Consider the following 26,476-nt stretch of genomic DNA (forward strand, 5'->3'; position numbering starts at 1 on the left):
TGCACACACTCATTTCACCTGCTGCCAATCCCCTAATTAGCTCACTGCATCCATTTGGTAAGCCTACACACAGTATATATATTTGCACATCCAGCACTTGCCATATTATCTTGGAGCTGCGTTCCATTACATTGTTTATCTTGTTTTTGACGGCTTGATCTTTCCCTCTCCTTCTGATTTGCTTGCTTTGCTGCTTCCTGCAACCGTGTTAGAAAAGCCGTGTAGTTTGACTAGTGTCTGCTCTCACATGCAGGATTTAATTTGACACGTGACACTGCTTGCTATTGGGATTAAAGATTCCTGTTAACATGGTTACTTAAGTCAAGATACAATGATATTTTTAATATATCAGTCTTAAGACCTGTGCTTTTCCTGCAATACATTTCAACGTGAAATATTATATATATTCTAATGTATTCCTGTTTCTGAAGATGGGAACTCTTCAGGTAGTAAATCTGCATTAGCTCTAGGAGTTAGTGCACACACTAACTCCTAGATTTCGAAGGGAAAATAGATACTTTTATTATCCTGTGGAAAATTTGGTGCTCAATATCTTCATCATATAGAAACAGATATGAAAGATAAGTAAAGTTATCTAGTAATATCAATATATAATTCTGTGTAAAACACACACACAAAAAAATACAGTAATATTAGCAATGACAGTTGACATTGTGCATCAGTTCAGTTGTCTACTAACAGGGAGGCGTTGTACAGTCTTATGGCCTGAGGGACAAACAAGCTTTCAGCTTATATTAAATGATCTTAGTCTGCTAAGGAAATAGATGACTCTGACCTTTTTTATATACTAAATCTATGTTAGCTGACCAGTCCAGTTTGTGAACGTCCGTTGATGCTTACAGGCTACAGGTGGGGCCTGGACCTCCAGAAATCCACCGTCATCTCCTTGGTTTTCGCTAGTATTAGCTTAGTATTAATCAGAAGATGCTTTACTTCGCAACATGAGATAAAGTTGTTCATCAGATTCTTGTTCTCCTGTTCTTATCCATCCATGATACACCCCACGATTGCAGTGTCGTCTGAGAACTTCTGCATATGACATGACTCTGTCCTAGATGTACGGGGTGAATAAGACGTATTTGCCAGGTTAAATAAATTATTTAGCCATGTTTTAGTTATTGTTGAAAAGCAAAAATGAATAATCAGTTCGGCAGAGTGCGTCTTTTAAATTCTACATAAAATGAACCAAAATGTATACAAACGACACAGACTGTATTTTACACTTTTAACCACAGTGTGGAGACAGAGTACTGTGTTTTTTTATGGAGCCAGTCCTCAGATTCGGTTGTGCAATTCTTTCCCTCTGTTGGTTCATCATTTTGCATGCACATTAAGAGTTTCAGAGGCATTTTTAAAATGAAATTTTAAGCCATAGCTTAAAGCCTCCACTCGGACTTGTAACATGAAAACTCTGGTTCTAATGTTCACTTTTCACTGTGCTGCAGTGCCTTTCTTCCATTTTGGCAACATACAATGATATTTTCTGTTATATGCCATTTTAGATTTGATTCATAATTAAAGGCAATATTGATTAATATAAGACCACATGTACACATCCACAATGTTAATCATGACAATTTGCTACATAAACACACCTACAACAATAGAGGAAATGTGTTCAAAGCACAATTAAGGTCAACGCAAAAGATATTCTGAATTAGGTTAAGGTGCATGCCCAAGACTCTTTAAAAGGGCACCAGTAAGACAAAAACAAAGAGGGCCAGAGCGAATGGGAGGATGAGGAAAAGGAATATCCTCCTTTTGTCATTGTGAAGTATTTACCGTCCACAGACAGGACGTTAGCAGATGTCATGCAGAAGTCATTGTTGAAATCACCCTTTGTGTATATGCGCTATGCTGCATCACAACAGAATAAAACTCATTCAGTGTTGTAGAGAAAAATTTCTCTAGCATAAGTCATCAGTTTTTTTTGTTTTTTTTTCAAAGCCAGACATGAACCACAGCACGTCTGTTTTCCGCAGCTATGAGATGTAGCACATGAGCAGTGTCTACATCTGCAACAGCTCCCACTTTCGTGTGTTTTGAGCTCAGGTTTATTTGTCAGTGTGTCTGCGGGATGTTTGATGCAGCTCTGCTTTTGTGATGGTTGACTGCAGTGTTTTTCAGACCGGGAATGAGGGCCAGGCCCGTTTCCAGTGGGCATCCATATGGGAGGGGTACTTGTACATTTGAGTAATCCCGATCGACCATGACATACATGAAGGAATTTGAACCCGCAAATCTGGCAATGCCATGTTCTATCTACTTAAAGCTTTAGGGTTTTTTTTATTTTTTTTATTTCTGAAACAAAGACGACGACACATCTGCTTTACGGACCAAAATGACCCAGATCCAAACGCTGGCACACACTTCACGAGGCCAGAACCTGTTTGTGCAACAGTGTTTAGTCTGTGTAGACCACAGTGAAATATTTGCACAGACAACCAAAAGAAAACAGCTTTCTCCTTCTGCTATGACAATAGAGACAGACCTTTTTTATTTATGAGATTTTATCGAAAGACGTTGGCAAGAAGACAAATTGGCAGCTTTCAGAAACAACATCAGTTTGTCTCTGACAATGACAGGCATTCTTCACGCTGAATTGGGCAGGAAGAGCGTCTGATTGAGCTGAATTTAGGTTTGAAACCCTTCATTAAGTATTGGAAACCTGCTCTCTTGTTGAAGGCCAGTGACATTTATTCATGTAACTGTAACATTTGCTGGGTTTCCAGAGAACCCAAATACCATACGTCAGGTGTAATGAGCCATATGAAGTGATCCAAGACAAGACATTTAGGTTCTTGCATGCATTTCACCCTCCTCATGTAACATTTCTCTGCCGTGTTGAAACTAATAAGTCTTCCCTTTGATCTTTGTTTCCCTCAAAGTTCCCTGTAAATAGCGTGAATCATTTTTTTATGGTTGCAGAATCACGTTAAGGAGAAAATTCAAGGTGATTTGTTTGCGATTATTTTCACTTATTTTCCCCATGATTCATTTGAGATGTTGGGATCACAGTTCTGAGGGTTCAGACAATGCTTAGGTGCCTAACTAGCATCTGTAATGAAAGACCAAAGGGTCTGAGGGCTTCAGAATGATAGCGGTGCATGAATTTATTCCCTTCCTCATATTTGATAACATCTGTCTGTTTCTGCCCTCTGGGTTTATTTTGGAACATCTACATCTGTTAACTGAAATGTTTCAGAGCTAAAGGCTCATGTTTGTTCACGCACTAACAATTCTTGAGTTAAAATTTATGGCATGTACGATGATGATGTATGGCAGCGCAAGATACTTTTTTGGATGATATCAACGTAAAAGTGAAATCCTTGGAGTGATGCATCCCTGGAAAACAATGAACACATGACAGACGGTATAATGTGATGCAATGTGCACAGGTACCTGTGTCACTCTCTCACATTCGGTTCTATTCTTCATGCTGGCAAACAATCATAAATGCTCCTGACAAGACGCAGAATCTTCTCTAACGGGATTACATGCTGCAGTCATGTAAACAGCAGCCCGTATCAACTCCTTTTGCATGTAAACACGCACTGCAGCCCACTTCAGAATTCAGACTTACTTTGATCAGGCTTCAAAGGATTACACATTTTCAGTCAGCATGTAATCGTATTCAAGGATAAGGCCTCACTTTTAACAGTCTAGCTTTGCAGTTTGACCACACTGTGATGTTTAGCACATGGCTGCCGGCTGGCCCCCGTGTCATCCTCGCCGCAAGTAGACCAAAGTTGAGCTGAGGTGGAGCGAGGAGTAAAGATGAGATGGAAGTGCCGCTCTCTTCTCCTGATCAGCATCCTTTTTTTTTTTTCCCCCTTTCAGTGTCTCTTCTTCCTGTAGACATCTGTCACATCTCCCAGCAATCCCCCTCGCCTGAATAACTGATGACAGAGTGGATTCGGTGTCGGTGCAGCTCACGGGTCACGGTGAAATCTATTTAAAAGCATCCATGTTCTTATTAGGTTGTATTGGAGAGTGGTATCACAGGGGAGATATCAGTAGATCAGAAGAGTGTTGGAAGTAGCAGTTCATGGTAGGTTCTTCTAATTGGTCCCTCTCTCTGTGAATTAGAATTGACCGTTCTTACCAGAAAAATTACATTTAAATGTTTAAAACCAAACCTTTCTCGGAGGATATTAGCAGGGAGACATTAGTAGGGTAGGACATTTGGAATATATATCATTTTGTCAGGGAAATAAGCTATTTTCATGATTTTGTTACAGGTTTTGTCTACCTCTTATCTACTGATTAGTGTACATAGCTCAACATGCACGTAGCACTACAGTGAAAAAAGCCTGAAGGTGTATTCACACCTGGTCCTGCTTTAAAGCACGATTTGTCAACCTAATAAAAAAAAAAAAATCATCTTGACGTTTAAAAGTGTGAGCGTATGTGCTTGTACACTCAGCCAAGTCTCATATGGTCATGATCACATATATGGAGGCCTGACCCCCAAATCCCCCCATACATACAGTCCCCCATACAATAATAAAACTGCACAAACCTGTGGTGAATTTACACTTGTGTTAAAACACAGAAAAACACAGGATATCCCTCAGCTCACATCTGATCTCATGTCAAAGATTAAGGTGAAGGAGATGAGGGCTTTCCTCACAAAGTAAAACATTTGACATATTTTACAACAAAGGAAAAGAGCTGATCTCACAACGAGAAAACACTTATGTGCATTCTTTTTTTCAAATCCATGTAAAAATCTGCTCCAAATTACATAGCTGACCCAAAACATTTTTCTTTTTTTTAGGTGGGGTTAGGCAGCAAATTTCATTGTCTCCATTAATGGGGGTGAGGGATGTTTTTCACTATAAAAGATGATGTCATCTCTCAAACTTTAAGACCAAGATTCCTGAAAATGGTTCCATGTCATAAGTCTGACATACACAAATCACAGCGACACGAAATCTTAAGTGTTTATTTATTTTTTATTCTACACTTACAAAAATGTCAGGTAATAAAAAGTAGTTGCTATACACATTAAAAACAATATAGAAAATTGTGTTCACTGTCAAAAAATGAATTACAGTTCTTTTTTTTTCTTTTTTTTTTTCTTTGAAGAATAAAGGCACATGTTGCTCCCTTGTAGATCCCTAATGTATTTACAGGAGAGAAAAAAAGTCGTATGTGGCTGCTATTTGTTGTTTGTTTGACACTCATTACTGTGTATGTACACGGGTACAGTCACAATCACAAGCACGCAAACACACACAAGTGGACGCACAAGAAGAAAATCACATGTTCACTCGGGCAACCATTCATGCATCGGAACAATATTTTCTTTTGTTTTAAATGAACCTTGTTTTTTTCTTTTCTTTTTACAGCAATGAAACGTGTCAAGTTTAAAATCCTTTAAATACAGTAATCTAGTTCAAAAATAAACAATGTGAGGCCAGAGAAAAGTCACCTATAGGCACATTTTTTTTTTCTATGCACTCAAAATTGTGTAGAAGGAACCACTGTTTTAAACCAGCATACTAATAATAATATATATATATATTGGGTTGTTTTTGTTTGTTTTCTTGACTTAAATTTGAACATTTCGTGCCACTATGAAAGATTTATTTCCACTGGCTGAAACTAAGGTGAACTATTTTAAATAGGTGACCAACCCTGATAGCCAGCGAAATAAAATGAATTATGGCACTTTTTAGGCAATCGTTCCAAAGTGTTTGAAAATACAGGAATTAGTGATGCTCTGCAACAGTCAGGGGAAGCTAACAAGACTCAGTCATTATGTTGCATATGTCAAATAAAATCAGATCCCACATGACACTTTTTGAAAACGTATAACCTGGTCTAACCACATGAATTGTGTCTTCAAGGTATTGCATTATTGATGTAGTCTATTAATGTCTCTTTTTGTATTCGAAATTTACTTATGTCCATCTACAGCTCCAAAGTGCACCCAACACTTACTGCTGTTAGCAGAGTAGATAATGGAGCACCTCCGTCTGCTACAGCTGGCGTTTTTTTTTGTTCACACATACATTTCATGGCCCCGGGATTACAATAATAGTGATGATACCAAAAAATAAGTACTGTTGCCTTTAGAGGGACGAAATGGCTTGAAATAACAGGCGTAAAAGGATTTCCTACAAGGTGAAGCAAAACTCAAACTCTGTTCACTAGGCTTGTTGTTGTTCCTGGACCCAAACAAAGATGGCAGAAGCCAGTGTTTGTTCAGTGAGTGGAGACGTGCCCATAGTGCATGTAACCAATCAAAACTTTTTGATTGGATCCTGAAAAGTTCTTCATCAGACAATTAAAAGTTTACTTGTGACTTGAATGTGCAGAACCTGTAGATGAAAGCACTTATGACTTTTTAATATGAATTTGGTTTGCTGCCATTTGGGGGCACAAGAGTGAGGAGGTGATTGTTGATTCAACTGTGGGCAATTTATTTGGATTTCTGAATGCTAATTTTTCAACTTTGCCAGGAGACTTTCACATCTCTCGCTGAGCCTCAGGCTTTCATCACACACATCTTTGTTCTGAAGTGTTTCTGCTCAGCTGGAAAACTCATCACTGCTCTACATTGTTCTCTTCATCTTTCTTTCTTGTTAACCCCTCTACCTCATCCCATGTCTCTCCTTGCCTCGTTCCCCTTTTCCTCTCCAAGGCTGTTTCCCAGGCTGAGCTAACAGGAAGTGAGCACAATGTGTTGGCCCGTGAGAGAGATAACGCAGACAGGAAGGGGCGGGCACAACCCCACAGATGGACAGGAAGCTCAGTCCACCGTTTGGCTTTGCTGATTAGAGAAGGACAGCGCGGTGGAGATACGGTGAGGCAAACAAGGAGAGCGACACTGAGAGCGAGGCGGAGGGACTGGCCCCTCTAAGTACATATGGAGCCACCAGGAAAGCGCTGAGAGGGCTTCCAGCTATTGTATCCAGCGTTTATCAAATGGCATTCGAAGCAGGCTTTAGTTTGAAGGAAGCAAGTTCACGTCCAAACAAAACAGAATAAACAGCAGAATAAATAAACTAAATAGTTGAAACTGAAATGAACTTATAGTTTAAAAAAAAATAAAGGAACTGTCCTGAAGTCGCATGGTGGCTTGAATGTGCCTCTTTGTGAATGACTTTTTAACTGCAGTGATTTACTGTCTGCATTTATTGTTGAAATGCTACTGAGTCACATACTGAGATAAATAGTTCTTGGCCAGGTGCTCTTCCGCCTTCTCCCAGATGGCCAGGGGTCAGACGGTCCACTGGGAGCAGTTGTTCCTGATTACTTAAAGAGCCACATAGAGAGGACACATCGAATTATAGAGGTTAAAGTTCAAATGGAAGCTAACCACTGGTAATCCAAATGACCCATTAGAGCTGTAATATCAGTCAAATGATTAAATTGTCAGTCTCCAAAAAACAAACAAAAAAAAATAACACACACACACATATATATATATATACTCAACCAAAAGTTTGCTACATTTCCCAGTTTTATGCCATTATAAATAAATGTTTTTTCAGACTACAGAATCCAAGGCCTCTGGAAAAATGTCTGATCTTCAGTGTGGCTACGAGGAGTGTGTTATGTCTTGTTGGTCCCAAGTAGAGGAACATTTACATGCCATGGGTAAAAATGTAGAAAGCTCAAGAAATGTAACAACAGCCTAACAACAAATGGCCTGAGAGTGTGAAGTGGTAAACCCCACAGCCAGTGAGGCTCAGTTTTTTGGCCATGTTAGAAGGATTGTAGAAGGATGTTAGCCAGTTCAGTTAAAGAAGATGTTGAGTTTAGTTCCAGGCGAGTTGTGTTTGCATCAACTTACGTTCTTAAAAGGATTGTCTTAAGATTGTCAAAGGTTTAAGGTTTCTTTCCTTTAGTCAGAGGTCTGACAGTAGCCAAAAAGGATGAGAGGTTAAAGTTATTCGAGCCACCTCAGAGCCATCGTGGGCAGCCTAACTAGACGATTTTGCAACTCGTCGCTTCCTGAGTCGCCTGAATTACTTTTGTTCTAGTGGGCCTCTGAGAATTGGGCTTTCATCTCAACAATAACCGTGATGATGGGTCCTGTCAAATAAAACCTTGGAACACACTGTAATCCTGTCCGCACAGCGGTGGCGTCGTTTCCTTTCTGTCTGCGTGTCTATTGTCTGTTCTCTCTTCAGAGCACAAGATAACTGGGAAAATGAACAAAGTGGCTCGCTTAGAAAACGACTCTTCTTTCATATCACACAGTCAAACAAAAAGAGAAAGACCACCTGATGTCATGTCAAGACATTAAGATGGACGGAAACTTTTCAGAGTTGAACTTTCCTTGAAGACGGGCCTTTCTGGTATTTTAGACAAAAAAAAACACAACTGGCATCTCGCTGTGATCAAACACCTCCAATCCCTTTGAGCTTAAACTCATGTGGATGCGCAAGTTTTCCAGTACAATAAACCCCTCGAGCGATCATATTTACAAATCAAACACTAAACTTCAGATCAAAAGTAAACCACCTTGTTCTCGCCATGTTTGTGGCACTTTAGTCAACTATGAAAAAAATAGAAAAAAACAATAGTTCCAAGAGATTTCAGGCCAACAACGCCAGAAAAGCAAAGTAAGACAAAAAACTGAAAAGGTGAAGAAAAAATTGAATTGCTTTCACATGCAGCATTTTGAATCCCCAGCAGGACGAAACTACACTAGACTAGACAGTAACAACTGTTGTTACGTTGAGTTGAGTTTGGTTTAATCCTATATAACACAAATGCAAATGCATTTAGCGAACACATTTTAAAAGGTTCAATATTTTATCTATATGAGCATAGTCACTACTGGAGAAAAAAACTGATTGCAAATGGGTGCTGCATATGAAAGCTAAGACATCAATAACATATTAAGGAATATTAATAACACTGCTGGCCACCAGTGGCCGCATTACCCCATCAATTATCAAAGATAAACCAAAACTGATAGGCTGCACTTTGCAGGTACGATAAAACAACGGTTATGGCGTGAAACTCACAACGCTGCAGCGGAATAAAAAGCATCCTCCTGGTGTGGTTCTCACACTGTCACCTACAATCAGTCCTCAAGTAAATGTGCGAAGCAGTTAGTTATCACTTTTTTCCTATGGCGTCATGTCCTTGTGTTACTTTAAAAATCTTTTCCAGCATGTCACTGAAAATGAGCAAAGGGCACCACGTCATCAAAAAAAAAAGAAAAAGAAAATGAAGCTCTGACTGACTGATGGGGAGTGAACAAACGGGAGGCACAACACACTAATGGGCTCACTGAATTACACATGATAACAGAAGTTAGTTGTTGTTGTTACTAGAAAAAAACAGCCCCCTGATAAGTCTCCGGAGAACACTGTTGGTCTGTGTGTGTGTGTGTGTATGTGTGTGTGTGGTGGTGGTGGTAGGGGGTGTTCTGCATGCTTTTGGTCAATGTGTGTTATTTATTATGGCTCCTTTTCATCACTGATGCACGTGTGTGTGCATTTTGGCATTTTCTCGTACTATCAGTACTGATGGTAATATTCAGGTCCGTCTACGCCGTACAGCTCAGCCAGGGTCCTGAACCTCGGCCCCCAGTCATTGAGAAAGTCGTAATCCAAGTTTGAACCAGTGGAGGAGCTTTCCAGAGAGCTCAGGCTTCCGGCTAAAGACTCGGGTCCCTCGTAGCCGTAGATGTGGAGGGTGTCGTACGGGAAGCCGTCTCTGTCGTGATCAGCTTCGTCTTTCTTCTCCTCGATCATTGCCGCCATGTCGCCCTTACACGCGGAGGGCTGAGCGTGGTGGGGGGGCTTCTGGACCATGGCGTAGAGAGAGGGGTGGGGGTGGCGATCAGGGTGGCGGAGCATGGAGCCGTCGTTGCAAGCGGAGGTGAGGATTGAGACGTCGTATCTAGGAGAGACAGACAGGGACGCTGTGTGTAAATTTGCTGCGAGTATACGTGCTAGCATGGAGTTGTGTATAAAAAGTACACCTCCTAAGCAGCTTGACTGTGTTGCGGCTGCACATTTTAAGCTGTTGCATGTAATTTCCTTCCAGTGCAATGACACCTGAGATAGTTGGAGTTTGGAGTGAGCACAAGGTTAGGCAGTCCCTCAAGGAGACTGCATGGAATAACAAAAATCCAGAATGCATACAGATAGCATGGGATATGACTTAGCACGCGAGTCACACACTGTTAAATGATACCAGGCTGTAAGGTTAGCTGATTCCTGTTTCTGTGTTCACGTACATTTTTGTACTCTTGCCTTACTTTTTTACTTTTTAGTAGCAATCCGACCAACCATGTCTCACTGGGAGCAACACAAAGTGAAACAGTGCCATACAACACTTAATCCTACTTTACCAATCGAAACGTAAGATTTTATCTTTTCAAAGCACAAATGTCATCCACAGAACCCCCAATTTGGCCTTTATATAAAAGCACAATAGCAGAAATGTCAACACAATGTCGGTGTACTCTCTGTGTACTGCTTGTCTTATCTTGACTCTGTCTATGTTCTTGTTGATGCTCACCACTTCATTTAAACCACCATGTCTTTTAACTGCATATATATGGTGCATGGTCCCCCCTTTTTTTTAACTACATACCCGTTAGTGTCCATCTCTCCTCCTCCCTCCTCATCGTATGTGACGAGCTGCTCATGAATCTCTCCGCTGTTCTTCATACTGGCCAGAGAGTCCTTCTGGTAGCGTTTCCTCATCACAAACAGGATCACTATGACTGAGGAGCAAAGGAGAAAAATTTACAATATATTTATTCTCAGATTGTGCTGAGTGTGACTCGTTCTTTGAAAGCATCATTATCGGAAAAACAAGTCAAAGCAATGTTTAGGGTGAGGTCAAAAAACTCTACTCTGTAAATGCAATAACAATGTTAGTCAGTGACTGACAGCCAACATCCAGTACGTCTAATTAAAAATCTACCACTGCAGATAAATTATGTATTCAGGCCATATTTAAAAGAAGATGGAAAGTGTAAAATCCCTGTGCTTCGTGCCTTATTCTTAAAAACTTTTTTTAATAATTATTGCTAAAAACCAAAGACAACAACAGAATAAGTATTCAGATTGTGATGGCGTATTTCCTGTCAGACCAAAGGTATGAATTTAAATCACGAGAGAGAATTGGAATGTAAATGGGGGCATGAAACAAGAGAGAAAAGTGGAGCACTAACAAGGGAATGGGACTATGATGTGGGGAGAAAATGAAGAGAGGGTAGTTTAAAGTATCAGAGACATTTCCCCCAAGCATGAAAACCTTAAATGAGTCTTTTTAGCCAGACACGAGCAGACACCAGCTCTGCACAAAGACACATCAGAGAGAGGAAGACAAAAAACAGGAAGAAAGAGTCAGTAAACACAAGACGTGGAAATGAGTATGAGAAAACAAAGTGGACGGGGTGAGGAAGAAAGGAAAGAGAAGCGGGATGAGGCTGATGACGACGGAATAAACAATTGAAAAAGAGTAAAAGGGGATGAAGAGAGAGGATCGGAAACAGAATGTTACAATAGGAGTTTTAAAACATGAAATCTCAAGAAAAAAGGCATTTGTTTATGTTAAAAAGACAAAGAGCTCTAGCTGCCTCAGGGATTATGGCAGATGGACGTAGCCTGACGTCAACAGGGCAAGAAGGTTGGGGTCACTGGATGGGTCATCCCATTTCCTCCGAACATTCAGTAACAAATCCTCAAGAATCAAGACTGAACCTGAAATGGTTTTCTTATTGTTTCTGTCACATGCAGAATTGAATGTAAAGAAATTCCATCAGAGGAAGTAGAGGAGGGAGAATAATCTTTAGTCTTAGTTTCAGTCGATGCAGACACATCAAGCCAGTGTCAAAGAATTATTCACAAGAAAGACCAACTGTGACGCCGCCTCATGTCACCTGTATCGAGGCCAAAAAGTTGCACCTCAACACTCCACAAAGACTACAGCCAATGGCCAGCTATGCGTTAGCATTTTGCACCTGCATGAGAGGAAATAAATCTTCATCCCAGCAGTTAATAGTAGTCTGTATTCGTCAGTATAGAGGGGCAACTGGAAGCAGTAGGACCAACTAGAAATCTAGGAAGCGCTACGAACCGAGCCACAGGCTTATCACCTCATCTACAGTATTGGAATGTTTAGATTAAATATATTTTCCCCTTTTGAACAAATCAATTCAATGCCGTTTCACTCCGACAGCTTGGTGCTTAAAGACTTTAGACGTGTAAAATAATTGCAGTCAGAATGAACAGCAGCATTTCCGGAGTGCCAAGCCACTAGAGGTTTGAACTCGAACTAGAAACTTGGTTTTAGTCAGTCACAATGCTTTAGTCATCACAATGGTCGGCCCAAGTTGTTCCAAGCTCAACTTTACTTGATTACATTAAACCAGGTTCAGAAAAAGTCCAGGAGAAGCAGGAGAAGCGAAGATATGAAAACAAAGGAACAAAGGAAAGGAGGAACATATGTGGCAATCAGCCTCGGACGTAGGGGAGGAGGAAGTGGATGAAACGTGAGATTTAGCGCTGAGGAAATCTGGGGAGAAGACAGACAAGGAGAGGAAGCATAAAGGAGAGAAGGAGGAGAGGAAGGACGCATTTGACATTAGATTAGGCCCCAAGCCTCGGTCCCAATATGAACCTCTTTCTCTCTCAGTGGACGGGCAGCATTAGCCATGCCTTTTAGTTGAGGGCGAACGGGACTAATTTAAGTTTGCATGGGAAACCAGCTGATTAATCTTTTACAACACATGCTCTGCAGTTTAATAAGCTCTGGAGATATCAGACTTAGAGGGACGAAAAAAGACCAAAAAAGAAAGAAGAAGAAGAAGCCCTTTCTTTGGAGAACGACTGAGAAAAATTTCCTCCCGCGTGTCAAACCCGACTCCATGTGAGAAAATGTGTCTGTGAATGGGGAGCGTGCTAAATTGCTTTGGGCCCTTACAGATAATGACAAGTGCATTAAATAGTTAATTTAGCTTGCGTTGGGGGTGTCTGATAAAGGGAAAGAGAGATAGAAAGGAGAAAAGAGGGAGGCAGAGAGAGAGAGAGAGTCAGAGACACCCAGAGGGAAAGAAGAAGAGGAAGAGAGAAATGAAAGGAAAAAAATGAAGGAGAAAAAGCACGATAGTGAAGGAGTGTATTAATAGTTAATAGGTTGAGTGTTTGGTGGTGTTTGATAAGCAGATGGCACCTAAAGAGCTGATAAACTCTCCTCATTACCACTCCTATTCTTCTGCTGCTTTTCCCACAATTCTCCTCTTCGGTGTCTCTCTTCTTTAACCTCTTTCTGTCTCTCTGTCACTCACTCCACCTCACTTCTCTGTCTTGTTTGCCTCTCGTCTGTCTGTCTGCTGCCTTCACCCCTCTTCACATCCCATTTCCACCATATCCAAGTCTAGATATATGTTTTTTGTTTTTTTGGTTTTTTTTACATGTGTCACTCTTTTCATTTCCAAGTTCCTCTTTTCATTTCTTCTTCAGCACTTTTCATTCCAGATCCCTCTTGTTTGGCCAACTAGCTCCAGTGTGCCTCTCATTGCACATGACAAATGTCTCTCTTTCAACATAAAAAAAAGAGAGAGAGAGCAGGGGGCGAAGGTATCAAACAGAATATTGAGCTCACAACCACAGGCATTATTTCCACATCCGCCGCTGCATTATTCATAAAACCAACAACACCAGGAGGGGAAAAGTTCCTCACAAAACACAAATCTTATTTATCACAAACCAAGAGCAAGTGACTCTGTGCACATGTCCCAATCACTCAGCGCTCTCTTTTTGCATGTATCATTGATGTTGTCTTCATGAATTTATCTCAGAGACTAACAACAATATGGGTTCAAGGCATCCCTTTGAATCTGCCCACTTGTCAATTTTACAAAGTAAAAAGCAATGCCGCAGTTGCGTTCGTGATACATTTAGTTTTTAGATGGTTCTGACTTATTTACATCCAAACAGTTCACACATCTGACAACGAAACAGTTAAGGTCAAACTGCATTAGCAGACATGATTAAATACGACTGTCCACATAATGAGCAACGCATTGAATAATGTTTTAAATATATGTTTAAAGACCACTTAAAGGTGCAGTATCTAGGATTTAGTGACATTTAATGGTGAGCCCGTGGACTACGACCAGCGGGCTCACTCTGAGCTAATGAAAACACCATGAGTCATGTTTATAGGTGATAATACATTCATTAAAAAGTTATCAGCCAATCACTGATGGTCGATTTCATGAAGCGCAACTGGCAGACACAGATCAGAGTTTGTTTCAAGCCACTACTCAGGAATGCAGAACCTGAATAGCCAATATATATATAAATATATAAAGTACTACAGAGTACATGCTTGGACACTTTTAGGAGATTTAGGAGAAAATAAACATACCCAGTATGGTCAGTATGCAAAGCAGGATGGCTATCAAAGCATGGACACTGACTCCCATCTTCTGAGTCTCAGGTTTGCAGTGTGTATGAATCCGACCAGGATCACACCAGCACATCTGCAAGGTTTCACAAAAATCACTTCATCAGTCAGTACATTGTTGAAATGAATTTATCACTGTGAGCATTTGAGGAATGTTCGTGTAAGCTACACATTGTATGTGATTATACAGTCTGAGAATTTTCTGCATTTAAACAGATTTAGCTGCCTAGACCAGACAGGAAAATAAAGATGTGCAATTCATCGGCACAATTATTTCAAATTGTCAGTGATGAAGCTCAGGCAGTTTAGTACATCACACACAAACAACACGCACAGACCCTGATTCTCAATTTGGTGATGCTGGTCAGGATGGGTTTTCCTCCGTCACGGATGCGCACATCCACGCTGTAATCCTTGGGGTCATCCATGCTGAACGGGCCCTGTGTCACCAGGATGGCTGCTGAGTTGTCTGTACAAGAAACCATATAAATACAAATCATTACAACTGTCTGCTACACAAAGTTACCTCTACTTTCTGCAAAATCTGTGTCTACTTTTTCTGACTTTCCACTAACGTAGGTCTAATGTTGACCTGCTCAATCTATAAGGTCTCATGATAAGACAGTGTGAAGAATGCTGCAAACAGATCATTTGTGATTATCTATCACCTTGATGCACTAATTTAGGATTATAGATAATGGCACCTCACAGAAACCGGACATAGTGGATTCTTTTTTTGTAGTAAGTGCTCGAATACATTCATCAACGTAACTCATGCCCCATTGTTGTGAGCGGAAACCTCTGTCCAAAGGCACAGTTTGATCAAAAGACACAATGTGATGCAGATTGGAATAAAAGTCATGCAACACACTGAGCAGAACGGCGTCGATGTCTCTACTAAAGACCTGACCAACAATACAGTCATTAGTCAAATTCCTGGCAGGCACAGGTTTCCTGCTGAGGTGATGGGGGGAGCCTTTCACCACAATATCCCACAGCTGGAGGAATTTCAGAGAACACAATGGCAGGAAAGGCCCCTTCTGAATGAACTCAGACAGCGAAACATATACAGCTCCTCTGGTTTAAGGGCAAGATTAAATAAAAAAACAAAACAAAACAAAAAAACACCTGATATTTAAACTGGACTGTATGTGCAGGCTAAGGGTGTGGCAGCATTAATAACACAAATCACATGGAACCTGATATTTTCATTTCTGATTTGGGCCATTTCCATGTATGGTAAATCAGATATAGGATTTCTCTGGAGAGTGAATTTCACTCTAAAGATTGGCATCACATTTCTGCACATCCTGAAATTTTTCATTAAATCTCGTTAAGTAAGCCTTTCACATCACAGTCCCTTCACTTTTGTATCCACATGTCCCGTCATTGAGGAGCCAAATGCAATGTATCTCTTGTTCTCTTTGTCCATAGAATCATCTGTTCACTCGCTGCAAAACGCAGGGCGACAACACTTTGAAAATTCTGTTTCATTGACATCTGAATAAAACATCACTTGTGTTTAACAGGAGAACTCCTTTCGCGTGACTAGGATGTGCGCTGCTGGACGAGCTCTGTAGATGAGCTGTCTTCATTAACAGGTTACTTCTCACAGATCACAGTGTATTCCTTTAATTACATCATGTTACACAGTCTCTGAAAAAGCACAAACTATTTTCTGTTTTCCTTTATTGAGAAAACGCCAGTTAACGGTAGCATGTAGCTTTGAACAGGCTAACATTAGTCAGTCAGTCATCTTGGTGACAATAACTTTACAAGTCAGTAAGTTAGCTCAAAGCTATCTGGGTCACAAACGGGGCAAACAAGTTTAAATGCAAACAAATCCCAACCTCCTTGACAGTCGATTTAAGGGAGAAAACGTTTTCTATGTTTTTGGATAGACTGATCTTTTCCTGAAAGTTCAAAATGTCAGAATACAGTCGATATAATCACATTACGGCAATTTCCACTGTGATGTCTATGAGACAACATATGCTCAGTGAAGGTGTGTGTGGGAGGACATGGGTACAGACGAAGACCCGACTGAATAAAAGATGAAAACCGCTTCTATCTGCCCTTCATCTTGCCCCTCTTCTCCGTCATGTCTCCTGCTCCTTCTCTGTTTGATTTCATCTCATTCCTGTCTCTCTGGATTTCTGGATATTTCCCACTGCCCTCTTCCTTTAGCTGCCTCTCTTCCTACATCTCATTAGACTCCTCATTTTCTCTTTGTTTTCCCCCCTCCTCCTCCTCCTCCTCCTCCATGTTTTTGTGTGATATTAGTGCATTGAGCTTCATGTAGTGGCCTGGTCTGAACACAGTGAAGCTGCACAGTGACGTGACATGTCTCTGACTACTGGAGTGTGTGTATGTCTGTCTTTATGAATCTCGTAATGAAGGTTGTTATTTTGCAAGTTTTAAAGAGCTGGTTGTCGATAAATATTTTAAAAGCCTTCACTTTGCAGACCTTGTTGTGTGTGTGTGTGTGTGTGTGTGTGTGTGTAGGCAGTGTTTGAGATGGCGTGTTAAGTGGTGTTAGGTGTTGTCAGATGGTTTTTGGGGGCACAGTCCACAGTCTCCAGGGGAGAACAGAGGTTCGCACTGACAACCAGCACTTATCAGACAACTCCTATCCTCTCTCTTTCGTCTTTAACACGTGATGTCATCCCCTCTACTTGCCCTCATCTCCGCTCCTTTCTTTGCTGTCCTTATTTCATTTTAATTTCATCCTTTTTAATTCTATTCCTCTTTTTCCCTTTCATTGTCTAGCCTCTGTTATTCTCGCCTCATTTGTCCTCTCATTTCGTTTCCTTCCCATTACCATTAGTCTGTGTCTTGTTTTGGATTTTCCATTTTTCTTCTTTTATCTTTCCCCCGCCCTGATATCAGTTCCCTTCTTTCCAGCCTCGCTCTTTTTTTACTGTTTGTCGTTCATTTTCAGTCGTTCTCCTCTAGCCTCTTCTCCTCCTTTAAACAGTCTTCCTTTAACATTACCCCTCTCTGCCTCCGTCCCAAACTCTTCCTCCCACCTCCTTTCATCTTCTCCTCCACCACTCCACCTCATGTGTCTTTCCGTTTGCTCTCACTCCCCATCGGTTCAGCGTGTCAGCCCCTCCAGGCACGAGCAGAGAGGAAATGGATGAAGCAAGTTCGTGCCTTTCCTCCCCCCTCCCTCTCTGTTTATCTTCCTTTCAGCGTGGTTCAAGTTTCACTTAAATTAAATAGTAACACTTCACCTAAATCTTTCATCTGACTACCTAAGGCTTTCATCTATTCAGACTTTTAATATTTGACTATAGCAGTTGGTAACACGTCTCCTTGGGCTTTCATGTATTATAACCTCATGTGATGATCAAAAATGATGAAAAATGTTTTACTTGTGCCATTTTGTGTCCTAAGCTGGAAAACCCAAATAGGCTTTTGGAAATCTGACGCAACAGACGCCAACCTTTCACTTAGTATCAAGATGCAGATCAAAGAGAATGTCTCTTGTAGTGTTTCATTCCGTCATCAGTGTCACATCTGCTTATTCGAGCTGTCAATTTGTAATTGGAACACTTACACTGACTAATTTTTCTTCCTAAATGCTACCAGATCTACACAGTGTAGATACTGCACCACGACGTACAAGAATCTACAATAACCTAACAGAAAGCTCTGTACTGGGTTTGATTAAAATGCTGATGTCATGCAGTAAAACACAACTGATTACTAAAATATTTAACTACATTTAGGTGCAAATACACTGTAGTTTTAGGCGAAAAACAACCTTCAGCCCTTTCAGTGCTGACTGAAATATATATCTACTATCACACAGGGTTCAGTCATTAAAATGGACGCATTATAACATCACATTGCATTAAGCAGAACCAGTGGTGACTGACTGATGGATATTTTCCCCTCCGGACTTACAGACATATGTGCTTGCTACTGAGACCAATGGGTGCTAAAAATACAAACCATTATAGTCAGCTGAAATCAACTCAGCTTGTACGAGCGTGCTGCCTTCAGTACTCCCTGTACAGTTAATGAGTGTACTGAACTGTCAATCACAGCATGTTTTATGTTGCCAGTCAATTAAGCTTTTAGATTTAAGTGTGCACTGACTCAAGTTCTGTTAACAACATAACAACAGCACAATATAAAACCCTGCAGATAATAAAAGCCCACTGCATACATTTACCTCTTGGTGCTGATTTCCATCTAAAGGTGTTCCTTTTTTCTATGATTTTATTGTTAGCTCAGTAGCAGTGTGTGTGTTCCTTTATCATAGCTAGCTGGGATGAGTTTATAATACATACAGAGTTATCTGCAAGCCTACCCAGTCGCTTTTTCTCATTATTTTCAATATTTGCTGCTGAGTATTCTACACCACACTTAGGGTCCCAGACTGGCTCTTTAAATCCCTCGTCTTGCTGGGAGAGCCCAAGCACGCTTTCAGAAGTTAAAATAATTTCAAATTTTAGCAACAGAGGACTGTGCTTCCAATAGGGTTTCAGTAGTTGCATAGCAACAAGTGCCGAGGACAGCGCTTCCTCCGAGCGCCGTTTAGAGCAAGAAGCAAGAAAAAAAGGTGAAGATGGAAGAGTGCTCGAGGCGGACAAGGACTTACTGCCGTAGTCTCGGATGGTGAAGTTGGAGCTCTCACTGGCCATGCTGAAAGTGAAGGAAGCCTGCTGCTCGTCTTTATCCGCGGCTTTCAATATTCCAATCACCTGAGGGGAGGAAAAAACTGAAATAAGTCCTTCTCAGACTTCCTCCACATCCACTTCTTCCTTTTAATATTTCACTGATGTAAGTAATTCCCCCATCTAAATGTGTTGCCAACACAACTTAAAATGTCTCTGTTATTAAGACAACAGCAACAAGTTCTGTAAGTATCTAAGAGAGAGGGGTAGGCACAGTCCACATTGTAATCACAACTAAACAGAGAAATAAAGAATATCTCGTTTAAATCAAGCGTTGAACTCTTCTTACCGTATTAGCGTTGTCGCTCTCACATACATAGATGTCATCCGCTACCAGTTCTGGCGGGTTGTCATTGATATCTTTGACGTTGATGTTGACATACACTGATGACTCCAAACCTACAGAAGAGAGACAGCAACACGTGATTAACCACAGTGTAATTATAACGATAGTTACTGCCCAACGTAAAACAGGTGACTGGCGTAGAAGATGTATTCTGCTATGTTTAAATATAATCAGTGGATATGTGGTATTCAATATGAAGAGACCAAATGAAAAATATATTCAAAAACCCTGCAGAAGAGGCTTTATGGAAATGGAATTTAGCATTCAAACATGCATTTTGCTCATTAAACTTGTATTTGTACATTGGCCTTGGAAGTCTGAACCACACGGCTGTTTGTCATTCACCTTAATGAATAAATGTGACAGTGAATAGACGTGATGATGATGATCAGGCCTATTTCTGTGCGTGTCTCTGTCATTGATGGAACTGATTAAGGTCAAGTGACTGAAAAGATTTCTATTCGTGAGCTGTTTACTTTTTATCACATTAAAGCAGCTTTTACATTTATTCTACATCACTGATGTTCTTCCTGAGCATTCATCTTTTGACAAATGTGCGAGTCTCTTTTGGGAACTATCTTTAGTTCAGTACATGTACTCTATATCGAGGACCTTGTCAAGCTCAGGGGACCATTGTGTTTCTTAAACATCGTGACAAGCCACTAAAATAGATCTTTGGATTTCATTCATTGCTGCTCTAAAAATATAGAGTTTGCTTTAGAAGCTGCTAGTGAACAAAGAAACACGCTAATGTGATTTTCCTGCTTACTCTCTCCTTCCCGTGTGGATCGACCAGGTGTTATGGCAATGCGTTAATCTATGAAAAAATAAATTACACTCTCATCCTTCAATGTATCCAGAGGAGCTGCTCAGTGAACAAGAGAACACACAGTCTTCAGTGGCCTTTCCACTGAAGCCCCTCTTCAGGCATGCATTGTTCGAGAGGAAGACACATGGTTTCTATTATTTGTGTGAGGATCTATTGTTTAAAAGAAACCGGATTAATAAATAAATCTGTGCAGTTCTTGTGTGAGTGTGCGATTTACCACTTTGCTCCTCCTGCGCCTTAACTTGAAACACGTGTTTGGCCTTCAGCTCTCTGTCCAGCTTCCTCAGAGTGTACAGCTGACCTGAATGTTCGTGGATACCGATGGGAGAGTGCTGGTCTAAGATGGAGTATCTAAACATAGAGAGTAAAAGGTCTGTCAACCAACTTGTCTGCAGGATTAATACGATTGTTAGTTCTTTTTCGGGAGTGCACCTTATCTTGCTTTTGGCTGCGTCAGGATCTTTGGCTACAACACTTCCTATGTTGCTCACATTCTCTTCTTCTATCACAGTGAAGTTGTAGATGGAGTGGGGGAACACCGGCGGCTCGTCTACATCTTCTACTATGACATTTACCTGTCAGTGAAAAGTTTACAGTTAAAAGACTGGCCAGCAGTTACAACTGAAATGAACCAGAACTACTGGATTTAATTGCATTGTTCTTTCTTAAAGACATAGTCTGCTATATTCTGAGACTTGTCGGCCACCGAAGCACATGATACTGCACATTTGTTATAACCATGGAGCCATGCCGCACTCACTTTTCCATTTTCAGTTAAAAAAGAATGAAAAGCAGGGTGATAACGTCCTTTGATGGCTTAGCGTCTCCAGTCACCCTGCGTGATATTTACCGTGGCTTTGGTGATTGCATCCTTGTCCATGTCAGGATTTAACCTCAGGTCTTCTCGCACCTGGACAGTGAAACTGTAGCTGTTCTTTGTCTCAAAGTCGAGATGCTGGAAAAAGAGGTGAGGGAACACAGTCAACAACAATTGAAAAGTCATTACAGTGGATCATGATTCAACACTGGTCACGTCATACTGTCACTACTTTGAACTTTGCCCTTGTTCAACTAGATCATGTTGAACCTGTGTTTCAGACTATTACAGCTCCTCCTAAACAGTGCATCCTTTTTCAGATATTATTACAATGAACCTGTGACCAGACAACCAACCAAGGAAAGACTCTTTTGAAGTTCTGTTTGTCATTAATACATACATAATAACCACACTGTCTATGTCTGATGCCATTGGGCTACATTTACACTTCCTAATAAAAAGGTTGTCTTGAGAACACCGAAATCCTAAAAATGTTTCTGCTCTCTCACCAAAATACAGCCCATTCACTCAACATCTTGTTACGTCTTTAAAAAATATATTTGAGACATTTCTATACTATGTATTAAAAGTGTTTTCCCTCATGTCACTGGCACATTTGAAGTTAAGTTGCTCCAAGTTTGGATTCATCCTCAAGCATTTTATCTTGTTTTTATAGACTGGGGACACATTGCATTTGCACCCTAGTTTTTTTTTATGTGCACAAATGCATCTCTTGCATTTGTCCTCGGTGAATTTACACCTGCATCTGTTCACTAAGGACAGCCAATGATTTCAGGTGTAAAAAGGCTGTTAATGTCTCCACTCAGCTCGAACAGCGTGGCTGAGCTCGTGCTCTGGATTTAGGCTTCAAATGAAAACCTTTTCCTCTGCCTTAAACGTGATAGTGCAACATGGAAATACCTTATTTTCTTTCACTTTTTTTAATATCAGCAGAAACGGAGACCCACGTGGTGTTTTGGATACACTTTTGTGATGCCAAATATGTGGCAGCAGGCAACGCTTACTGTCATATCCCTAGTGGGACTATCATTTCTTTTGAAATAGACTACTGTTTGGTTAAATTCTTTTTTCCACAGGAATGTTTTATCTGTGGTTGGGATACCACAGGTAGACAGGAATATTCTGTTAACCGGATTATTCACGGTAACAAGGGTACTCATTCGCAGGGAATCAAAGGCATTTGTAAACAGCTTAACAAGAATAAGACCTTAACCGCAGTGTGGCGGATAGCTGGCTTATTCCACGTGTAAACACAGACGGTGAGGAAGATGAGAAGAGCTGCAGAGCTGAGGGGCGAGTTGAGCAGAGAGGAGATTGTGGTTCGATTCGATTCCAGGCCAGCGTGGGTGCAAGCTATTACAGTGCTCATTTCATTAGAATACATTTTCAGGCTCTCTGATGTCCTAAATACTTTATCTGAGGAGTACAATCCAGTGAAGTAAACCTGCTAGAATTCCCGCAAGCATAAATATGTTTGCCAACCAAAAGGAGGCCGGTACTGTTGAGTTTCAGCCCAGCGCTGCACATCACTGTCATCCTATGAAAGCAGACTCACATTTCCCATTGCTGTTTTAATTTTATAATAGTATAATTAGTAGCCACACGTGTTGGCATCATCCAAAACACTTTTATGTCAGTTTATTACTATATGTTGTTGTTGGTGCCAGAACGTTCTAATCTATTTCCATGTTCTTCTCATGCTGTTCGCGTATGAGCTTCACATCAGTATTTTGGGCCCTGAACATTAAAGTGTGACGATGTCACACATCCTAAACTACTTTGAATTATTTTTGGATTAACCATAAAAGTGAGCTACCCATGTGATGTTTTTTTGTACGGGAGACGCCTGCTCCAGTGATTTCCAACCAAGGGTATTTATGCAGCTGCCAGAGGTACATGGATTATTAAAAATAGGCATACAGATTATTAAAAATAGAAATGAGGATTTGATCATGAATTATTTATGTGTGCTTCGGAGAAAAATGAACACACAAATAGGACAACAAATTGGCGTGAGGTTAACAAGACGTGGATGTTACTATAGTAGTTAGTTAGTATAGTTTTATACGGACAAATGAGGGCATGTGGAAAGTATAAGCTCGCCGACTACCATCCAGGCAGCGGCAGTAAAAGTATAAATATGACCAACTTCTCGAGGATTGATAACAATTCCAGGATAAAACGTTGATATGCCAATGATCTACACAAACACAGTGTTTCACTTGTTCCCATGTTCTTCTGCAAAATAATGCCATGAAATCATCACATCTTACAAAGTAAATATTAAAAAGGTAGTTGAGCCAATTGGATACTAACTTGGAGACCAGTCCTAACTTCCTCCTCCCACTAAATTTTAGTTGGGGGATGTTTGTCTTCAGACTGCTTGGAATTAATTAACCGCATCATTTGGGAAGTCTAAAACAACACCATAGCCATTCATTTCAGCTGGGGGCCGCTGAGTTGAAAAGGATTTCTGTCTGTTGTAAAAGATTTTGACAGCAAGTTTAAACTTTAAATGACAAACCGGTAGCAGCTAATAAGGCATTTGTTGCTCCGATTCACTGTGCTACACTGAACTATTTGATTGCGTGCAAAAGGTATTGTGACACAGCATGTTAAGGGCAAAAGACTGTTCAGGATTCACTGCTCAACCTTGTCACAAAACGCACGCAGCTAACAAGAATGACAAGAAATGAAATAAAAGTCAGGCGCACAAAAAACTTTTACCCTTGAGATTTAATCAGTACATTTGTTGCTGCACAAGCCTCCTACCTTTTTGAGCATCAGGTAGCCGTCCTTTTGATCGGTGAGACCAACATCAAATGTTTGACTGCTGTCACCCAGAATGGCGAAGATGGGTTGTTTGTTCTGAATCTCATCCTTGTCCCTCAGCTCCAGAATGTTGATCTTCTCGTTCAAATTGTGATCCTCCTTTACCTTAATGTTGTATGTAGCTGTGGGCAGGAAACACACAGCACGTGTGACGCCATGAAGGTTATACATTTACAGTAAATCTGTCAATGTGAAACTGTTTGTTTTTGTCTCATGTTGTAGCGTGTCCTTCTGAAATATGTCTTTGTCACAGAATAGATAGAATAGATTGATGTGATGCTTTTGCACTCAGCTCCTTACCTGTGGTAAAAGAAGCCATGTTGTCGTTGATGTCAGCGATGTTGATGGTGACAGAGGTGGTGCCTGTGCTGCCCGTATGCAATCCTCTCATATCCTGCGCTTGAACCACCACAACATACTGACTCTTGGTCTCTCGGTCCAGGGTATTTGTCTTGCAGCTGATTATACCTGTACACAGACATTCAGGCAGAGAGGATGTTGTGTTTGAGGCCTGCTCTGACTCATATTCAAGTAAAAAGAGGTCATATGTCCACAGCTGCATTCAATTAAATTGTTAGGAAGAAGAAGGAAAAAAGAAAAAGGGAAGAAGGATATAAATCATCATTATGGACGTCGCTGCAGCCAGCCTACCTGTGATGCTGTCAATTTTAAAGGCAGACGCCTCTCCATGTCCAGTCAAAGTGTACCTCAGATCTGCATTAGCAGTGGTGGGGTCATCAGCATCGGTTGCCCTCATTTGAACTATTTTAGTTCCTAGATGGAGGAGATAATTGGATGTAATCATTTTTCATCATGAATAAGACATTATGTTAAATAATTTACAATAGTGTAAAGTAGTTTTTACTGTTCATTGTGGCTGTGTGACTGATTAGAACACTATAATCAAGAGTAAAAACTGTGTTGTTTAAGTTATAATATAATCACATTAAACTAATGATTGTGACAGTCGTGTTCACAGTCCAGTCTTGCAACAATAGGAATTTTCAACTGCAATAACACATCAACTTTGCAAAACCACAAATATTTAAAATGTATGAGGAACTTTTCAACCTCATTCCAACTGCTGGTGGACATTTTCTAATAATCCTTTTGACCCTTCTTACCAGGTGTGCACCTCTCTGCGATGGATTCATTGTACGACTTCGAAGGAAATTCTGGGCTGTTGTCATTGATATCTGTCACCTGGACTTCAAAATGTCCAGCATCCTCTATCAGCTTGTTGTTCCCATCGTACATCTTAGCGGTCAATTTGTACGTGCTCTTCTGTTCTCTGTCGAGCTTTCTGGTGACAAACAGGTCTCCTGTGTTCTCTACCAGGAAGATGTCGTTTGCTCCTTCACCCTCAATTGAAAATCTCTTCACTTCCAATTTCTGGCTCGACTTCAGCTGTGAAAGAAATAACAAACGGTGTGATTGTTGTTTTAAACACTCAGTTTTTCCCAGTTGGCGCGATGACACAAAACAACAACCTCCCGGCAAAGTTTCTACAGAAAAAGTATTCTGGGAAATTGCTAAGATATCCATCAAAGAGCTGGTGAGCAACAAGTCAGTGTTCCAGATTCTTGGCATACTATAGTATCAAATTGAATGGAGGTGAAAAAAACATCAATTTTGTCTTCCCTTCCCTTCCCTTCCCTTCCCTTCCCTTCCCTTCCCTTCCCTTCCCTTCCCTTCCCTTCCCTTCCCTTCCCTTCCCTTCCCTTCCCTTCAGGCAAACCTTGTTAAAAGATTAAGGATTAAACTGTAGGAGGTAGGCCCAAGAAGTGGACCAGAAACCTGGTGTCTATGAGCTTCAGATTGTGATGTGAACATACTGATGTCAACCTACCTGTCCAATCTTTGAGGGCTCGGATATATTATTCTCCTCTTCCACATAGAGAGAGTTCCATATCCATTCTCTCTTATGCCTGGAGAGAACCAGATGGGAGTCTTTCTTCACAATCTCAGCTGAGCCTTGCTTTCCTGCTTCCATCTCAGGAAGTCCAGAGTCTTGAGCAATGACGAGAAAGAAGGACAGGGCCACAGTGGTCATAAGCCTTGTAGTCCACAGCTGGAGCCAAGCCATCATCTATAATGGAAAGAAACAAGAGAAGGGAGCAATAAGAGGAGGAGGAGATAAAGGAATACGGATGAGAAAGGAAGAAGTCAAGACAAGATGGGATACATAGAGGAACATGGAGGGGGAGGAAATGAGAGTGGAGAGAGGGAGCCGAAAGGAAGAGAGAGAAGATCACATTAAAACCACTTATCAGCTGTGGACAGACCCCTTCACTGTGCCCGGGTGAGATTTAGAGTGAAGGCCAAGGACTCGCTCTCCCCTCACAGCCCATCGCTGAGCTCGAGGTCTAGCTATCGTTTAGGACCAGGGCTCTTAAACCTTTCCAGCCTGGGACCCAAATGAAACATTTAGTCTCTCATCATGGGACCTGGACTGAAAGCATATCACTACCGTGGCCGTATGGGGATCTATTAAACATAGGCCTGTGACCCATTTTAGGTCT

General features: G+C 40.9%; 1 protein-coding gene across 1 annotated transcript in view; it reads right to left on the reverse strand.

The window, feature by feature from the left end:
* Positions 1-4,955: 4,955 nt before the first annotated feature.
* The window catches only part of cdh5 (cadherin 5), a 30,262-nt gene continuing 8,741 nt past the window's right edge, over positions 4,956-26,476 (reverse strand). Inside the window, exons 2-15 of the mRNA XM_047602118.1 lie at positions 25,804-26,043; positions 25,079-25,361; positions 24,606-24,728; positions 24,255-24,422; positions 23,895-24,076; positions 21,135-21,239; positions 20,717-20,859; positions 20,502-20,635; positions 19,399-19,508; positions 19,034-19,136; positions 14,760-14,890; positions 14,383-14,497; positions 10,594-10,726; positions 4,956-9,894 (exon numbers count right to left, since the gene is read on the reverse strand). Of these exons, the coding sequence (XP_047458074.1) occupies positions 9,510-9,894; positions 10,594-10,726; positions 14,383-14,497; positions 14,760-14,890; positions 19,034-19,136; positions 19,399-19,508; positions 20,502-20,635; positions 20,717-20,859; positions 21,135-21,239; positions 23,895-24,076; positions 24,255-24,422; positions 24,606-24,728; positions 25,079-25,361; positions 25,804-26,043 (2,355 nt within the window). The 3' untranslated portion in view covers positions 4,956-9,509. The remainder of the gene's footprint in view (positions 9,895-10,593; positions 10,727-14,382; positions 14,498-14,759; positions 14,891-19,033; positions 19,137-19,398; positions 19,509-20,501; positions 20,636-20,716; positions 20,860-21,134; positions 21,240-23,894; positions 24,077-24,254; positions 24,423-24,605; positions 24,729-25,078; positions 25,362-25,803; positions 26,044-26,476) is intronic.

Source organism: Mugil cephalus, chromosome 13 (genome assembly GCF_022458985.1).
Source record: "Mugil cephalus isolate CIBA_MC_2020 chromosome 13, CIBA_Mcephalus_1.1, whole genome shotgun sequence".
NCBI lineage: Eukaryota > Metazoa > Chordata > Actinopteri > Mugiliformes > Mugilidae > Mugil > Mugil cephalus.